General features: G+C 57.9%; 1 protein-coding gene and 1 long non-coding RNA gene across 23 annotated transcripts in view; one reads left to right on the forward strand and one right to left on the reverse strand.

The window, feature by feature from the left end:
- Nucleotides 1-14721, reverse strand: part of LRRFIP1 (LRR binding FLII interacting protein 1) — a 141488-nt gene extending 126767 nt beyond the window's left edge. For 19 of the 21 annotated variants that reach the window (XM_055346140.1, XM_055346139.1, XM_055346137.1 and 16 more), the window contains exon 1: nt 14588-14719. In XM_055346140.1, coding sequence (XP_055202115.1) covers nt 14588-14683 — 96 coding nt within the window. In that variant the 5' untranslated portion in view covers nt 14684-14719. Of the gene's footprint in view, nt 1-14587 lie in introns of all 21 variants that reach the window. The other 2 variants (XM_055346141.1, XM_055346118.1) reach the window with 1 other exon arrangement.
- Nucleotides 14722-15741: 1020 nt separating this feature from the next.
- LOC129493650 (uncharacterized) lies at nt 15742-17893 on the forward strand. 2 transcript variants are annotated; one of them, XR_008661178.1, is made up of 4 exons: nt 15742-16210; nt 16386-16982; nt 17085-17162; nt 17296-17893. It is a non-coding gene; the product is annotated as an uncharacterized LOC129493650 (long non-coding RNA). The 2 variants fall into 2 exon arrangements; XR_008661177.1 differs by having other exon boundaries at nt 17085-17893.
- The last annotated feature ends 723 nt before the right edge of the window (nt 17894-18616 follow it).

Consider the following 18616-nt stretch of genomic DNA (forward strand, 5'->3'; position numbering starts at 1 on the left):
ACGTAGAGGGGTCAGTGAAGGCTAGAGAAGGCCTGGACCCTCCCCGACGAGCCTGGAATGTGTGGGTCTGTGGTCGTCGTGGTCATGGCGACCCTCGTCCGTTCCCCCCTCGCCTCCACGAGGACCTGACACCATCGGGTCTGGAAGCCCAGAGGAGGACCGCCTGCAGACAACGGCTCCCGTCCATCCCCCCACAACTCGCCCACCTTTCCTGACTCCCACACTAGGCTTCCACCTGCTTCCTCCCCACCCGGAGAAGAAAGCAACAGCACCACCAGAAGAGAGACAGAGAGTGCCCTGCATGAGGAAAAATGCCCAACGCGCAGGGTCAGTGAGCTCCTGCCCAAGTTCGGAAGCAGCTACAAACTAGCCCCAAACATCTAAGTGTTACGAATCACTTTTACACTTTTCTGACAATAATGCCACCGCCACTTTCCGTTTGCAAAGCCCTTGAGGCTCTGTGTGCACGATCTCAAATATTTTCTCATCTGCGCCTCATGCAAATGCTGTGAGACAGGCAGCAGGTGTTATCCCTCCTTGCAGTCAAGGCCAAAGCTGAGTGGGGCTTGTCCCCGGGCACCCCACGCCCACCCCCTTCCCTCGGCGGGCAGCTCAGTGCCTGCAGCCTGGAGGTGAGGGCGGGAGCCAAGCCTCCGTCTGTCAGTCCAGATTGCTGTAAACGTGGGTGGGTGGCAGGCAGGTGGCCACTGACCACACACGGTCTGTGACCAGAATGACCCCTGCCTCGTTTTAGAGGGTGTGTGTGTGTGTGTGTGTGTGTGTGTGTGTGAGGAGACATGGTGCCTTGATGAGCGGCAGGAGTCCCTGTCCCAAACACCATGTGTGTCCCCTCATCTGGTCCTCACAACCACACATCATCACCACCGCTTTATGGCGGCAACACCGAGGGGCCACGTGGCCTGTCCAAGGTGGCAAAGCCAGTGAACGGTGACATCAGGCTTCACACCCAGGTCTTCTGACTCAGGAGTTCAACTCTGACCTGCTAGGCTGTGTTTTCTCAAGGGTTTGCAAAATATCTCTAATCATGGGAATCAGGAGGGAAATGTATTTCACTGGTTATTTTAGGGTTTCCCACAATGCCCTCCATCACTGAAAGTAGCTATCATGCCAAGAGAAGCCCAAAGCGACTAACGCAGACCTGGCCTCGGTGGCACAGCTGTACCGTGGCCTGTGGGTGGTGCAGGCCTCTGCAGATGAACTCAGGTTACCAATATGAAGACAGAATGATTCTATCTGCCCGATGAGCCTTCGGGATTTAGGAGGAGTCATCAGTGAAAGCCACTCTGCGTAACCCACGCATGAATTCTGACAAAAGCAGCTCAAACCACTTGGAGGAAAAAAGCCACATTCAAAGGGTTTCATATCAGTAAGAAGCACAGTGGCCACCACACATAGAGGGATTCCCCTTCATGCTTCCTCATTCCCTCAGCAGGTGGTTCTTGAGTGACGTCTCCCTGCATGCGAGGCGCATGCGAGGCTCAGGGTCCCGTCCCCCCCCCCTCCCCCCCCCGCCACGGGGCCTGGCGGAGTCCCCAGAGAGCGCCCCTCTGATGGGGAGACGCTGCTGCTAAAGGAAGCAGCAGCTCAGCGGAGAAGTGTGACAGGAGGAGTGGGGACATGGACTGCACGTCTCAGGCTCTGGGTGGGAGCTGCACAGGCCTGAGGCCTCCCAGGAGGGAGAGCCAGCCCCGTGAAGGTGGAGGGGACTGGGTGTCCCTGAGGAGGCCCAGACCCCGGCAACTGATGTGCCTCATCTCCTGAGGCCTCCAGCCACTGCTGTCTTCACCCTACAGCTGAGGAATTGAAGCTGCAAGCCAGGGAAGGAGCACGTCCCAGAGCCCCTGTGTGGCAGGGCAGGCCCTGGAGAGAGCAACCACCCATCGTGAACACGGCATGGGCGAAGAACGGAAGCCTGATGGTGTCTGGGAAGTCCTTTTAGGGGGCAACACTCAATAACCCAAGTTTTATAAAGCTGGGTACGAAATTAGCTTTGTCAACAGCTAAATGGAATTAGCTATTAGTTACTACTAGTTAGTTATAAACAGAATTTTAGTTATTACTACATAATAGACGGTGTAGATTATATGCATCAAAAAAGGGACAACAGGCCTCCAAATGGAGTCACTTGTGCTGAGCCCCGCATCAGCAAACCAAGACTTAGGACCCAACCTACCCACAGTTTCAGCCTCTCCCGGGACTGTGACCTTAGCTGGTCAGTCTGGAATGACCTGGTCAGCACCAGGGAGGTGACCTGCCAGAAGGATCCTGCCGTCCTCCACACGGAGGAGTTGTTGCCAGACACAAGCCCTTCCTGTTCCTGCTCCTCCTGCCCAGACAAGACTTGCATTTCGTCCAGCCCGGGGCGGGGGGGGGGGGGGGCTCCCTTCTGCTTCTAGATGGGACGCTACCCGTTCATGGATCATCGGATGAAGCCAGTCAGGTCTTCACATGTGCTCAGTTGGGTTTGGGTTTGTCACAGACGTGATGCTCTTACCTGCTACGCTTTCCTATGTGACATCATTTTAAGAAGCCAGTTAGAGAGGACAGGGTACGGCCTGCCAGGCTGCAAGGCAAGGCTCCCACTCCGTCCTCCACTTGGTACAATCATGAACCACCATGTTCTATTTAGGGAAAGTTGGGAAAATGTTTAGGGAAGAACGGATACACTAAAATAGTAACACTGTTCACACACACACACACACACACACACACACACACACACACACATTAATTCCAAGCAAAAAAGGTCTATTAGGCCAAGAGGAATCCAAAAGCCAAATTTTCCGTTAAGGAGAGGGATGGTAGGCGGTGTGTTTTCCTTCACAAATGGCCCGCAGCAGTGGAAGCCAGAGGTCTGAGCCACAGAGGGGAATATGCCACGTGGTTAAATTACTCCTGTCCCCACCCCCCCTCACCCCCCGGAGCCTGAGGGGGACCCACATGCCCTGGACCAAGGGCCTGGAGAGGGTGGAGGGGAGGAGAGTGTTGGGACAGCACCCATTTTCCGTCCCGCCCCGGGAGAGGATGGAGAGGTGGAGGCTGCGCACCACTTTCTCGAGAACAAGTGTCTGGCCCCAGCACGGCCTCGAGATCTATTTTGAGGAGCTCAGCTGTGAAGTGCAAGAGCAGCGCCTTTGAGGAGATGTGAGGACGACTGTAATCCTACGGACGCGTGCTGTCGCTGGGCTTCCTGTTGTCTCACACCAGCTCCCTTCAGATCTGGGGGCTCCCTAGGGCGGGGGGGCTCTGGGGTCCTGATGGGTTGCCAGCACCCCCCAGTAAGGCTGAAGCTTCCCTCCGCCCTCCTCCCGCAGCACACCTGGGATTTCGAGGGAGGGGGTGCTGCGGGCAGGTGCCCTGGAGAGGCCTCTGCTCTCAGTGGACAACTTGGCCGCTTGGGCTCCCTGCCCGTCTGGGGGCCTCGAGCAGGACAGAAGCATCATTGCGAGCCTGGCCACTTACTGTCCTGAGACTTCTCCCAGCAGGTGGGCCCCCCTGGAAATGCCAGCCTCGGGGTTGGGGGAGAATGGCCGACTCAGGGGGAAGCGCCTGGCTCCGTGTCCAGACAGGTCCCAAAAACCTTCCCCATCCTCAGTCTCCCCAGCATGAGGCCAGCACCCAGTGTGAGGATGTGACCCCTGCTGGTCGGAAGGCCACCCCTGGGGCCCCTGACCTGTGGGCAGAGCCATCAAGTTTGTGGCCAATGTCCCAGCCTCCTGGTCTGCAGGTGCTCCTGGAACCTTCTGTCCAGCCCTCCAGGGCACGGTGCACCTGCTGACTTCCAGGATCCTGGGAGACCACAGGGTGTGGGAGGGTGTGGGAGGGTGTGGGGGGGGCAGGGAGGGCAGCAGGTGCCCCCCATCCCCACGGAGCAGGGGCGCTCAGAGACAGAGCTGAGGGGCCACAGTGTGAGCAGCGCAGGGTGGACAAAGGGAAGACGTTCTCCACGAGGCCTTCTCATCCCCAGCAGCATCTGCCCACATCTGGAGCACTTCGGTTGTCACCTCCTGGTGGACGCCAGGGATGCTGCTAAATGTCCCACGAGGCACCAGATGCCCCCGCCCCCCAGCAGAGAGTGGTCCCCCCGAATGTCCGTGGTGCCAAGGCTGGGAGTCCCTGACACACAAGACAAGGAACGGGAAGGACCTGAGAAACCAAGACGAGAGGGGACGGCCGCACGACCACCGCTTCGCTGCGGCGCACATGGCACGGGTGACAGACACGCAGGTCATTTAGTGGCTTCTGAGAAGATAAACCCTCCAGGATGAGGCCCGGGTGGGGTGGCCCACCGCCTCCAGCAGGAGAACCGCAGGCCCCGAGGGCAGGCTGTCTGACAACGAAGCAGCTGCAAATGTCTGCTGCTGTCTTACATCTATTTTTTTTTAAGTTTAAAAATTTTTTTAAAAGATGTTACTTATTTATTTGAGAGACAGCACAAACAGGGGGAGGTACAGAGGGAGAGGGAGAAGCAGGCTCTGCACCAAGCAGGGAGCCCAATGCGGGACTCGATCCCAGGACCCAGGATCGTGACCTGAGCCCAAGGCAGATGCTTCACGACTGAGCCACCAGGTGCCCCTTACTCTTGATTCTTAACTTCAAGGCCAAGAAGCAAAGGTGCCAATGAAAACCGCGGGCCCTTCCCGTGTGATGCTCAGCTGTACACGTGCTGAGACCCTGCGGAGCTCTGTGGCCCTGAAGGTGCACGAGGAGCTCAAGTGGCAGCTGCCCGGGCTCCCACTTGGCGGCCACCTAAGCCATCCCAGGGCCCTGGCCCTGCACATGGGCACCGTCCTTCCCAGGGGTTCTTCTGACAGCCTGCTCTCTGTCCGCTCAGCTGCCCTGTAGTAGCGAGACCCGCACCTGCCCCTGGAGGAGTGGCTCTGGGCACATCCTGACAGTCATGTGGTGCTGCTGTCTCTCTCTGGAGGTGGACACAGCCCCCCGAAGGCTGAAGACCCTGGGGTTCAGGCAGCGCCCACATGGACCAGGCTGCCGGTCTGTATCTCTCTGGCACCACTCATGACCACACAGCCCCTGGGAGCGTTGCCCCCTTCCCACAGACAGAGGAAAGGAGGCTCGTTACAATAAGCTCCTGGGGTCACCCAGGACAGCTGGGGGTGCTCTCTCCCGGGCCTGCACGTGTTCCCAGGCTGGACTCGGCTCTGGCAGCAGTCGGCCAGCCCTCCCCCGGGCTCTCCTCCTTTGTGCCTGGTCCAGCCCCGCGTCGGGCTCTGTGCTCAGCCAAGAGTCTGCTTGAGGATTCTCTCTCTCCCTCTCCTCTGCCCTCCTCCTGCTCATGCTGCCTCTCTCTCTCTCTCTCTCTCTCTCTAAGTAAATAAATACATAAAATCTTAAAAAAAATTTAAGCTGCATTTCTCAGGTGCACTAGCCATGGTTCAGGGGCTCAGCCGCCACACAGTACGCGGCGGGCAGAGAGAACACCGCCATCGCCGCAGAAAGTCCTCCTCAGCAGCACTGCCGCGGACGACTTGAAGATATATCTGGGATCATTTTAAGCAGTATCGTAGGGCATCCAGGATGGAGACATGTTAGCTGTTCAGTCGACACGGAAATCCCACCTCTTGGTCAACGTGGCCAATTCCCCATCCTCCCCGTGCCCAAGGGATCTCATCATAAAAGAAGGCAAAAAATAAAAATTAAAGAAATCAGGGACAATGGTTAAAGAAAAAATAAAATGAAATAACGACAAACTTATGAGATGGAGCTTAAAAGCAAAACAAAAACTTCAGATCGCCTGGTTCCTTTAGGTTTAAATATTATCACGACCACTGTGTGATTTTTCACGTACCCCCCCAGGCCAAGAAGTGGGTGGAAGCATCGCAATATAATCCTGCAGGGGAGCCGCTCAACGGCTCTGGCTCCTACGTACTTGCTGATCCGAAAGTTTACCCACTGCCAGGACCATATCACATTCTGCCTACCTAAACTCTCCAGGTATTTCATGTTTGCTTTATAGCTCAGATCTTAGAGAACTTTCCAAACAAATAAATGAATTATCCTGGATGCCTGAAGCTATGAAAATTATATTTTTTCTACCTCCATTTGTTTGCTTAACCTAGTCTGATGTTTTATTCCACTCCCAGCAAAAGAATATCATAATGACCAGTTCCCTTTGTCTGGGCTGTATGGACATTAGAAATTATTCTGTCCTGGTATAAATCTCAGATAAAATTTCTTTTTAAAAAAAAAAAAGATTTTATTTATTTATTTGAGAGAGAGAGAGAGAGCACAAGCAGAGGGAGGGGAAGAGGGAGAGGGAGAAGCAGGCTCCCCTGCAGGGCTAGATGCCAGAAGCCTGGAATCGTGACCTGAGCTGAAGGCAGACACTTAATCAACTGAGCCACCCAGGTGCCCTCTGATTAATTTTCAACATTCTTCTCAATCCCACCACCCTCTTAATCAGAAACAAAACTCTACCTATAGGCACCAAATTATAGAGGTTTGGTTTGTTAGCATTAAGCAATATTCTCTTCTAACACTGACACTGTCCAGGGCACTAGCCTTGCGGGGGATGTGGGTTCCCATCCAGGCTGTGTGCCTGTGCCCTGAGGAGGTAGTCAATGTACCAGCACTTAGCCAGCCTACTGCACCCCCGGTGCTGTCCTGGTCACACCCTGCGGCACCTCCCCTCCTGGCTTTTGCACAAACTGTCCTCATGGTGTTTTAGTGCCTCGGTCTGAGGACGAAAGGATGGCCAAGGATCACCACGCATCTGGGAGAGGCTTCAAGATGAACAATAGAGGCCGCCACAGACAAAGGACAAAAAGAAACAGCCCATAATGGGGGGACAAAAGAAGAGTTTTGGAGAAAACAACAAGTTAACATTCCTCAGAACGACAAGAAAAGGTGCCACATTTGTGAATCAGAGAGGATGCCATAAAAAGGAACAAAGAACAATAGCCAAAAAAAAAAAAAACCCTCTTAGAAATTAAGTATAGAATGGATAAGTTTAGCATAAGGTGTGGAAGATAAAGCTGAGTAATCTCCCTTAAGGTATCACCAGGAGAAGAAAGTTAGAGATTGGGAATGAAAAGAAAGTTACTCCCAGCAAAGGAGCTGCTGTAAAAGAGAACAGAGGAAATGATGGTGGGGAGGGGGAAATTCAGAAAACTTCCTGGAACTTTGGGATACAAGTTTTCAGATCCAATGACTTCGATGAATGCTTAATAAACAGAAAAGAACCCACCCAGAGCACTAAAGATCAAGAGAGGGTCCTAAGAGCTTCTAGAGAGTAAAAACAGAGACTATACAAGATGCTGGAAATACACAATGCATCAAAATTCTCAGAGCAATCCCGGAGGCGGGAATCAAGTGGAAAGAAATGTCTTAAAATTGTGGTGGAAAATAGCTTTCAATTTTACTGTCTTGGTAACTGTGAATTTATTTTATTGAATAGACAACTGGGTCACATGGTTCAATATCCAAAGAGCATCAGGGTGCGTGGGTGGCTCAGTTGGTTGAGCCTCCGACTCTTGATTTCGGCTCAGGTCGAGATCTCAGGGTCTTGGGATGGAGCCTGGCGCTCAGCAGGGGGTCTGCCTGAGATCCTCTCTCTCCTTCTCCCTCTGCCCCTCCCTCCCATGCATGATCGCTCGCTCTCAAATAAGTATTTTTTAAAAATATCCAAAAAGCATGAAAAGGGACACCTGACAAATCTGCTTCCACTCACATCCCACACTCCACTTGTTCTCCCAGGGTTTCTTTGCGCCAATGCAAACAAATCACCACCGTTCTCACAAAAGGGACAGCACGCTAGTTTTATTTTCTGCACATACGCTTCTTTCCAGCATAACAATACATGCTGGAAAGCATTTCAAAGAATACATAGAAATCTTTGTCGTTCTTTGGGAAATTATTTTTAACCTAGAACACTATCGTCAGCCAAACCATCAATCAAGCATGAGAAGGTAGGATAAAGACATTTTCAGATATGAAAACCCATAGAAAAGGCATTCTTTCTCAGGAATCTACTGAAGGACGTGTTCCAGCAAAATGAGATCGCAATCCAAGGAAGAGGACAACACAGAATCTGGCGAAGAGGGACCCAGCGACAACAGAAAAGCGGCAAGGGGAACTGTCAGGATGGCGGCACCGGGAACAGCGAGTCCTGGGAGTGCCCAGAGAGGCTGGGTCTCGAGGACAGGCGCTTCCAGGGTCCACATCCAGGAGGGGATGAAAGGGAAATGGTAGCTTGTCTGGTTTGTCGACTCACACAGGAAATAGTGCCCTGAGGGGTCCTGTTGAAGTTTTTGAAGAACTAGATGTGACCGACCTGGAGACAGAAGAGCAATTAAAAAAAAAAAAAAATACAAGTCATGAAGTCCAGAAAAGGCAGAAAACCGCCCAAGGGCAGGACCTCAGAGCGCCGCCTGGCTCTGCAGGCACACCACGTGTGACATCACCGTCACCACCAGCCTTTACTAGGCTCCCGTCCTCGTGCTGAGGTCTTTTCACGAAACAGCTCGTTGATTCTCATGCACACCCATGGGAGGTGCACTCAGAACTTTCCCGTCTGAGCTACGGGACAACTGAGGCACCATGCAATGAAGCAACTTGCCCTAGGTCACGGAGCACACCTGGGAGGACCAGGATTTGGATTCAGGAATCTGACCCTACGAGCACGTACTCTCTACCGGCCTGAGGTGCTACTACAACATAACTGTGGTGTGAAGATGAGGGGAGCAAGAAGCCGGGGGGAGGCCCGAGCGGGGCCCCATCCTCCCAGCCAGGAAGCCGGCGGGCAGCAGCCACCCCTGGATGGACGATCAATAGAGTGTGCACACAGGTTATTTATAAACACGGGGCCAATCGCCGGATCGTTCGGGGTCCTGTCAGGCCATTAAGAACCTGGCCTTTACGCAGTGATATGAGACGCCATTGGAGAGTTTTAATTAGGGAGGCGACAGGAGCTGACATATTTTAAAGGCTCACCAGCTGCTGGGTGGAGAGTGGCCTGAGAATGTGGGACAAGGGTAAAGACATAGGTTACCTTCGTTAAATAAACATTACATTTTAGAAGTTGAGAGAATGAAAAAAATGCAGAGAGATGAAGGATGCAAGGACAGAGGATCTTAGCTCTCCCATGAAATGTGACGCCCGATGGCCCGAGGTCGGCTGGGGACAACAGTCCCAGAGATGGGAAGCCAGTCGGCTCGATGGCAGGACTCGGCTGGTAGTCAGGCCTTGGATGGAGCCAAGGACTGGATCCAGGAAGAGGAAGCAGCCTGGATGCTGAACGGCCCCTTCCTGGTTACCTTGGGCGAGTCACCAGCCCCCCTGAGCCCGCTTCTCTATGTCAGACAGAGATACTCTAAAGTCTGCTGGTGGGACTTAATGTAATGATGGGGGGAGCTTTTTGGAGGAGCATCTGGCACCCTGCAGGCCTCAGAAGCTACCTCAGTTTCCCCCTGCCCCCTTTCCAACCCTACACCCCGACCAGGCTCATGACTGACAGGCTCAACTGGAATCCAGGTCCTGACGTCGGCCCGCTGTGCCACCTCTGTGTGTCACCCACGTACACGTTGCAGCTCTAACCACGAAACCAATGAACCATGAGGGTCACCCAGAAAGGGGGAGGGAGACAGCTGGCTCTCTGACAGAAATAGCTGTGGGGCGCGGCCTGCCGGCCGCCGGCGCAATTTCTGATTCCCCCCCAACCAGAACCATCCTGTTGGGAATCGCAGCGACGGCCCAAGGTCCCAGGAGCAGCATGTGCAGCTCCCCAATGGCCCAGACCTACTGAGAAAGACCCTCCCGGGACGCTTGTCTTGTCACATTCCCGACGCTGTCGATGGTGCAGCAGGATGTGCGTGTCTGTCCTGGGAGGATGGGCCCGGGGAGGCCAGGGCCACTCCTGGGTGGCTGCCTCAGAACCGGGGCCGGGCGGCTCTCCTGCCTGCTGAGCCCACTCCCCTCACCAGCTCCCACTCCCCGGAAGAAGGGGGGGTGCCACAAGGGCCTGAGAATACCAGATGACGCCACCCGCCACAGGCCTGCGGGCTCAGCTGCTGGCCCGCCTCAGCAAAGCAACGTCCCCTGGAACAAAGGCGTGAGGGGGACTGTTCAAAGGAAGCAAAGTGGGCCGCAGCCACAAGAGCAGGTCTGGGGAAAGGCTGGCATCCGCGCCCTCCCACTGAGGGCAGGGCCCGCACCCACAGGACCCGGAGGGGGCCGGATCTGCTGAGAGCAGAGGAAGGTGAGGCGAGGCGCCCAGCTGAACCAGATTCTGGGGGCCGCCTGGAAAAGGACGTGTGTGCCCAACCCCCAGCTCGGCTCTCAGCACCTTGTGGCTCCAGGAGAAAGCAGACGGGTCCCTGAAGACGAGCTGGCCTAGGAAGGCTAGTTGGGACGCGTGGGGTGAGGGCCCCGGGCGCTGAGACAGGAGGGATCGTGGCAGGATGAGAATGTCCTGTATTTATAGGATGACACAGAATGAAGCCTGCGGCCTTCCTAAGTTGGGGTCCCCAGAAGCAGAGCCTGAGGCAAGGATTTATATGTGGGTCTGTATCAGGGAGCACAGCCGGCAAAAGAGGGGTGAGGGCAGCGGCCGGGCAGGAGGCGGCCCCATCCCACAGGGAGCCGGGACTTGGAACAAGGGAGGGGATGTTTGGTATCCTCACACGGCTTGGCGACAGCTGCAGGCAGCCCGGCTGGGGGTGTCAGGCCCCTCCTCCACAGCCACTCCTGTGCGCTGGGCACCCCAGTGGACAGCGGGCACCAGGAGTCGGCCCCGCCACCAGGAGGGAGCCGGGTGGGCACCACCTGCGCGCAGAGGAGGCCCTGGGGACAGTCACAGGAATCCACGCACGTGGACAGGGGGTGCCTCACTCCCCACCGCGCTTAAAGGGCCCGCAAGCTAGTTTCCAATGCAGCTCGCATGTCATCATTATTATTATTTTTTAAATACTGTCGCCAGGGGATCCCTGGGTGGCTCAGCAGTTTAGCGCCTGCCTTTGGCCCAGGGCGCGATCCCGGGGTCCCGGGATCGAGTCCCACGTCGGGCTTCCGGCATGGAGCCTGCTTCTCCCTCTGCCTGTGTCTCTGCCTCTCTCTATGTCTATCATAAATAAATAAATAAATCTTTAAAAATAAATAAAAAATAAATAAATACTGTCACCACTCTCCATTTGAGAGGGACACCCTGAGTGGCCTCAGGCACAGGGAGCACAGAATCGCCCCCCTCGGCGGCACAGAGCTGAAGGGGAGCTTAGGATGCTACCAAAATCCTTGAGTGGAATGTTCAACGCGGCAGGAGAGAAAAACAGATGTGCTTTGGAAGCCCCTTTCCCCAGGGTGTGAGAACCCCTGCTCACACCTCCAGCGGTGCGAGCAGCTCCCAGCGCCCACAGGACCTTCCTCCTGACAACGTCTTGCCCGAATCCCACCTCGGAAGCCAACTACCTGGGCTCCCAAGGCATCTACGGTGCTCTCAAGTTCCAAGTACGCTTACCATACACCTGCCTCGGCTGCCCCACAACCAAGCTGCAGAAATAGGAACTGTCACCTTCCATGCGGCAGGCGCTGCTCCAGGCGGGTGCCCAGGGTTCCCGAGGCCTCCGCAGGGGCCGCTGAGCCCCCCAGCCCTGCCCGCTGGCTCTGCCTGCTGCCTGGTGACCCCGCTCCCCCCCGCCCTCCCTGTAACCTCAGCCCAGAATGCTCCGTTTACTCTCTAGAGGGCATGTTCCCTGACGCATGTCCACTCACCCTCCTGTCACCCTCTAAAATGGTCCCCAGTGTTCATTCAGGTCCCCTCACCCCTGCAAATGCTTCAGAGGCAGCAGCCAACTTCCCCCATCTCCAGGACGGGCGTGGCAGGAGGGAGGAGTCCCCCCACCCCACACCACCCCCAGCACAGGGACTGGTGTGGGCCATTGAGTCAACAGTCCTGGTCACAGTTTGGCTCGGGGGTAGCCAGGGAGCCACGTGGAGATCTGTCGGGGAAGATACTTCCATCTCTCAGGAGAGAGCCTGGGCCTGGGCTCGCCGGGGGGCAGCGCGGGAGCAGGGCCACCAGTCAGCCTGAAGGCAAGGCCACCTGAAGGGGACGGTGCAGCAGAGCCAGCTGCAAGGTGCTATGGAGAGAAGGGGCCGCGGGTGGGGCTGCCCAGGAATCTTTGGCTCCAGCCAAAGTATTTCCCCTGGTGGATACACATCGCCGCCAGTCCAGGTCAGCGTTTCTGTCACCGAGAATAACTCCAGATGCCACTTCCCCCCAGGAAGCTGCCTCTCAGGGCCATTCCTAGGCCCCTCAATAAGCTGGAACTCTCTCACTTCCAAACTTTTCCGGGCACAATATCCACGCCCTTTTAATACCAGATCTCTTCCTATCTTCTACTGTTACTGATCTTCGGGGTCAGAACCTGTCCTCACCCAACTCTTCGTGGGCAGATCCTCTTCAGGTGCATCCCCGATCCTAGTCCCCCCAGGACAGGTGTTTAGAGAGCAGGGCACGCATCCGCTGAGTCAATGAGGGAATAGGAATGGACTAAACTCAAGAAAACTTTGCTAATTTTTATAAGAACTCAAGAACTCGACGGTGAAAAGACACCTGCCATTTGAACAGCGATTCTAATTTTTACAGTCGGGAAATACCGTTCAATCGGTGGTGAAACATTACACGTTGCACCTGCAACATTATAGATACCTGCCACTCACACCTGAACCAAGCCAATCTGTGGTTGGTTTGATCAGGAGGGCAGGTGGGTGGGGCTTACACTCACCCTGTTAGTCACCGTATGTCTGCTGGTCATTTTCCTTAATCTCGACTGAGCGCCAAGGGGGATTTCTTTCCCGCACTCTACAGACATGAGAACAGACGCTGAGAGGGGCCGAGTGACTCACTTCCCCAGGATCGCATAGCTCTTCTGTGAGGTGTGTGCAGTTTCACAGCCCAGCCCTGACTCCCCAGTCTGAACCTGTCACTGCCAACTGCATCTCCCTGGCTGGTGGGCAGGGACACGGGGTCCCGGTCCTCGGGACCTCGAGGACGTCAGCCCAGGGAGCATCCCTAGCCTTTCCTTCCAACCCACACCAGCAGATTCGAGGTAGACCTCGGGAGCTCTCGTACTGCTCATTCCTTTGTCCATAAGCACCGACGGAAAGACAGGGCCCAGGGATCATCAGTCACCTCTGGCCTTCCGAGGACACTTGTTTGGTTTCCAAACACATACCTGAGTGACTGTCCTCATAGGGGTGGGGATTACATTCAAGCTACCGCATTTAGCCAATGTCTTTATTTAGCCAAATATACTTTAAGTCCTGGTACTTCTTTTGTCTAATAACGCAACGTGCCTAGGAGCACCTAGCACATGCCTGAGGCTGTGCGGAGCTCTGGGGACAGGCAAGTGAGTAAGGTATCTCCTGCTTGGGCGTCACCCTCTACAGGGTGAACAAATGCAGCTGAGGCGAGGTGGCCCCCACACCAGGTGTAAGGAGCCAAGTGGAGGCGGGGAGGGAGACTTGCCTGGGGTGATGGGGACCGTCTCCGGGGAGACACCAATCTACAGTGGGTTTTCAGGGATGTATAAGAGTTTGCTTGGAAAGCCCTTTCCCTTTTCATACAGAGGAGGACCAAAGTCTTTACCCATTTCAATATTCAAACCACACGGATTGACAGCCGGATGTCCATAAAAGCAAAATCAAGCATCTGCCACGAAAAGCACCAGGGACGGGTTATAGAGTGGACTTCAGCAAGCAGCCGAGGGAGGCAACCAGAGCCCACAGCCTGAATGGTCTGGAAGTTATTCCATGTGCCAACAGCCTACTCAGACTAGGGCCGCGTCCTGCGGGGATTGGAAGGAAGCGCAAGAGGAGGGATGAGGCGCATCTGCTCATACACTCTACGCGGTGGGCGCACTGGAGCCTGGGGAGGTGCAAAAGGGCCTGGAGCAAACTCAAGGACTGGGCTCCGCTTCCCCTGCGCGGACCCGAGGTGCGACTGTCCCATGTCACCGGCTGTTCCACCAGAGGGCGGGGGCCTGGGGGAGGCACTTGCACGGATGCGCGCGCGGCGCTCCTTTAAGGTGCGACCCTGAGAGTTCACCCGCGGCCTTTCAGCGGGGCCGGGAAACTCGGGGGAAGGCGACTGAGCGGCAGGAGGCGGCCTCGCGGCGGCCCCGCAGCTCACGGCCCCGCCGCTCACGGCCCCGCTGCACCTGCGTGACCGTCGGCGACCCGCGGCAGGACGGAACCAGGCCGTGTGGACAGCGAGCGCCATGTGGCCTGGGCGGCCCCGGCCTCCTCCCTCCCCCTCCGGGTCGGCTGCCACCTCCCCGGGCGACAGAGCGGGCGCTCGCCCCCTGCACCCCCCGCCCCCGCCCCCGCCCCCCACCCCTGCACCCCGCCCCCCCCCGCCTCCCGCGCCCCCAGGAGGACGGCGGCCCGGGAGCCCTGGGCGAGGCCCGTCCCCGCGGCCCGAGCACCCGTGCCCGCCCGCCGACCTCCCGCCGGGACCGCGCCGCCCGCCGCCCGCCGCCCGCCGCCCGCCGGACGGACAGACCGACAGAGCGCCCGACCGCCCGACCGCCCGACCCCCCGCCGGGCCCACCTCGCGCGCGATCTGGTTCAGCGCGTCGTCCTCCGCCGTCAGCCGCTCCCGGGTGGGGGGCCGCCTGCGCCCCGAGCCCTGCGAGCCCATGTCCATCCGCGCCCCGGGCCGCCGCGCCCGCCGCGCCCGCCCCCCTCGGGCCGCCCGGCCGCTCCGCCCCTCGCTCCGCCCCTCGCTCCGCCGCGGCGTCATGGCGTCAGCGGGCCCGGGGCTCGGCGGAGGGGCGGGGGGGGGGGGACCGGGGGGGGCTCGGCGGAGGGGCGGGGGGGGGACCGGGGGGGGCTCGGAGGGGCGGGGGGGGACCGGGGGGGGCTGGGCAGAGGGGCGGGGGGGGGACCCGGGGGGGGCTGGGCCGAGGGGCCGGGAGGGGGGGACCGGGGGGGGGCTGGGCCGAGGGGCGGGGGGGAGACCCGGGGGGGCTGGGCCGAGGAGCGGGGAGGGGGGACCGGGGGGGGCTCGGCGGAGGGGCGGGGGGACGGGGGGGGCTCGGCCGAGGGGGCGGAGCGGGAGGCTGGGGGACGGGGACACCCTGGGGGGGCGGGGGCGGGGCCAGGGACACCCTGCGGGGGAGGGGGGATGGGGACACCCTGGGGGGGGCGAGCGGGCGGGGGAGGGGGGATGGGGACTCGGCAGAGGGGGCGGGGGGCTCTGCACGGGGGTGGGGACGGGGACACCCTGGTCGGGGGCGAGGGGCAGGGTCGCGGGGACACCCTGGAGCGGGGAGGGGGGATGCAGAGGCTGGAGAGCCAGGACAGGGCACGGGGGGGGGGGGGGCGAGGAGCCAGGGCGCGGGGAGCGGAGGAGACTCCTGGGTGCGCGGGACCTTGGGGACTCCAGGAGACGGGACCAGGGCGCGGGGACGCCCCAGGAGGGGACCAAGGACCTGGCACGGGACCGCAGGGACGCCAGGGGCAGTGGTGGGGGGCGCGGGGATGCCAAACGTGGAGACAGGAGACAGCGGGAGGTTTTTGACGGCTTGGGGTCGACGGCTCAAGGACAGGGTGGCGATGGGGGCTTCCGCGCACAGGGGGAAGAGGGGAGCCTGGGAGCGGGGAGGGACACTTCAGGGGGGCACTGCAGGGGGGCCTCCGGCGGGTCGTGGACCACCCGCTCCGCTCAGGGGCAGTGGCTCTGGGGGGAGCTGGGGCCTCTGCTGGGGGCCTGGACGGCCTGGGGAATGGGGTTGCAGAGAAGGGTTTGCCTGGAGGAGTGAGTGCAAGGATGGGGCTCGGGTGGGTGCCCCCCAGGAGTTAGAGTCAGGCAGTGGCAGGTGGGGTCAGAGGCAGGCTCAGATCCAGCCCAGGGGGTCAGATCGCAGCTGTGGGTCTGTGACCTCGGGCAGCCTCCTGGGCTTCCCAGCTGGGCTCCTTCAGAATCCTTGTCCTCCTGGTGGTGATGCGTGGGCTTCCTTCTTCACTGGGGTCCCCTGTGACTCACCACCTCACTCCTGTCTCCAGCTGCTGTAAAAGGAATGAGTTTACCGGAGTCCTACCTTCCCTGCTCTAAAAGTGGATTTTAAAATCAACTGGAGAAGCACAGAAGGTTTACAAAGCCCTTGACTTCGCGCCCCATAATGATGCCGGTAACCGCGAGCTGTCAGGACTGAAACAGGAAAGACGAAAGGTGCTCACCCAAAAGTTACCCGGATGTTTGCATGTTTGGGGTGTGGGATCTTTAATGGGACAGGGGAAGAATGGGAGGCAGGGGGCCGTGCTGAGGTCACTCGTGTCCCTCCTCCCCCACCAGAGCCCCACAGATAAGTACAGTTGACACTTTGGTATATTTCTCTTTTTTTAAGATTTTATTTATTCAGGAGAGACGGAGAGGCAGAGACACAGGCAGAGGGCAAAGCAGGCTCCCTGCGGGCAATCTGACGTGGGACTTAACCCCAGGACTCTGGGATCACGCCTTGAGCCAAAGGCAGACGCTCAACCGCTGAGCCCCCCAGGTGTCCCCGTTTTGGTATATCTCTAACCAAGTGATGGTGACCAGGTTGGCTTGGGTTCTTGGGAAGTCCCTTGGAAGCTGGATGGAGCAGGGAACAGAAGAGGGACCCTGCAGGAGCAGGGATAGTGGATGAGGTTTTATTGCTGGGGAGAGCCAGCAAGAGAAGACACAGGAAGGAGGGGAGAGGGGCAGATCCAGGTGCTCAGGACACCTGAGCGGACTTCAGTGCAGTGGGTGGACAAGGCAGATACGGCAGGTGCTATGGGCTGTGACCCTGTTCGTTGCCATGTTCCTGGAGCTTGCACACGCCTGACACATTGTAGGCTCCGAGGAAATGTCTGCTGATTGAATCCCCTGCGCCATATGACACCACCTGGGACCCCATGCTCCTTGGATGGGGCGACCCTGGTTGGAGGAAACATCTGCTCTACCCATAGCCTTACAGGAGGTGGGTCACCACTCCTGGAGCCCGTGATCCGTGGCGGTGACTGTGTCTTCGCTCAGGCTGGTTCTCATTCGCGTCACTTCACTCACACCCACTACCTGGCAGGTGCTGCGCTGGAGGCTGGGGCGTGACGTAACAGGACACACACCCGCCGCTGCTCGCTGCTCTCTCGGGGCTCCTGAGGTACTTGGAACCTCCCAAGTCCCATGGAGGCCTCCCATGTCTCCTTTCTAAAGGAAGCCTTCCCAGCTCCCCAAGGCTGCCTCTACTTCCCTCATCGTTCTTCATCAGAACCTTGAGCCACCTTTTATTTCAGCGCTTAGATTCTTCCTTGGTGGTCTGCGGACATGAGGAGGGCAGGGACAGGCCATGCCTCGCTCACCTCACTCACCTTTCTATCTCCGGGGATTGGGAGATACCTCTGCTTCATCATACTGGGAACGTACGGCTGAACTTGGGGAGCTGAGTCCAGGCCCCAACACTGTCCCCAGTGGCTTTTGTCCAGAGACAGAGGACTCACTCCCTGGGACCAGCCAGAGGGGTTTCTAAACAGTCCCAGTCCCTAGTCAGTGTTCTCAGACACCGGGCTGAATTTCGTTCCCCCACTTCTCCTCGTCATCACCCCCCCACTCCTGCAAAGGAGCCACCTTTTGGGAATCATCAGAACCAGTGTTGCTGACCCTCAGTCCTATGAGCTCATGACCTCCCAGACCACCGTCCACGTGCTTTTCCTCCCCTCTGGCCGTGTGCTCTCAGAGCAGCTGCTTGTCACTTTAGAATCCGGGTTCCGGGGATCCCTGGGTGGCGCAGCGGTTTGGCACCTGCCTTTGGCCCAGGGCGCGATCCTGGAGACCCGGGATCGAGTCCCACGTCGGGCTCCCGGTGCATGGAGCCTGCTTCTCCTTCTGCCTGTGTCTCTGCCTCTCTCTCTCTCTCTCTCTCTGTGACTGTCATAAATTAAAAAAAAAAATTTAAAAGAATCCGGGTTCCCCTTTGTGTGGAAATGCTAATGTCTGATTTATCGGGACGGGGACCAGGGCCCTCCATGTAAAGAGGTATTTCAGGGCCGGCGTGACACCCAGATGATCAACGAAGCTTCAGTATTGATCCAAATAAATCATTCAATCCCTTCAGATCCTGCCCCAAAGACCCGGATCTGGAGTGAATGGTGGGCAGCAGCTCCTGCTGGCCGGGGCCGGGGCAGGGACATTGGGTGGCTCTGTGGTCCCCCCTGTTCTCGTGGTGCCCCTGGGAGGGAGATAGGAAGCTACGAGATCTCATCCAGTCCGGCTGAGCCCCAGGCTCACCAAGAGGCTGAGGCTTTCTCAGCCCCGGACCCTCGGCCTCTCCTGCGTGATAAACGGGGAATGTACTTCCACCTAGAAGATTTCTCCGTGGTGTGTCACCACGGCCACAGAACGCCTTCCTACGCCAGATGCTTACACTGCCCATGAGGGGTGATCTCAGGGCAGGAGGTGGAGAGCATACCTGTCCAGGCCAAGAGAATAGTATGTTCCCCTCCAAGCCTGGTGCAGAGGCCCTTCATGAAGAGACAGGTGCCACCTCCATGACAAAGTGGCGGTAGCCAGGGCAACCTCGGTGAGGGGTACCCCGCAGTGGAGCCCACGTGGAATTTC

The sequence above is a fragment of the Nyctereutes procyonoides genome, unplaced genomic scaffold (genome assembly GCF_905146905.1).
Source record: "Nyctereutes procyonoides isolate TBG_1078 unplaced genomic scaffold, NYPRO_anot_genome, whole genome shotgun sequence".
NCBI classification, from domain to species: Eukaryota; Metazoa; Chordata; class Mammalia; order Carnivora; family Canidae; genus Nyctereutes; species Nyctereutes procyonoides.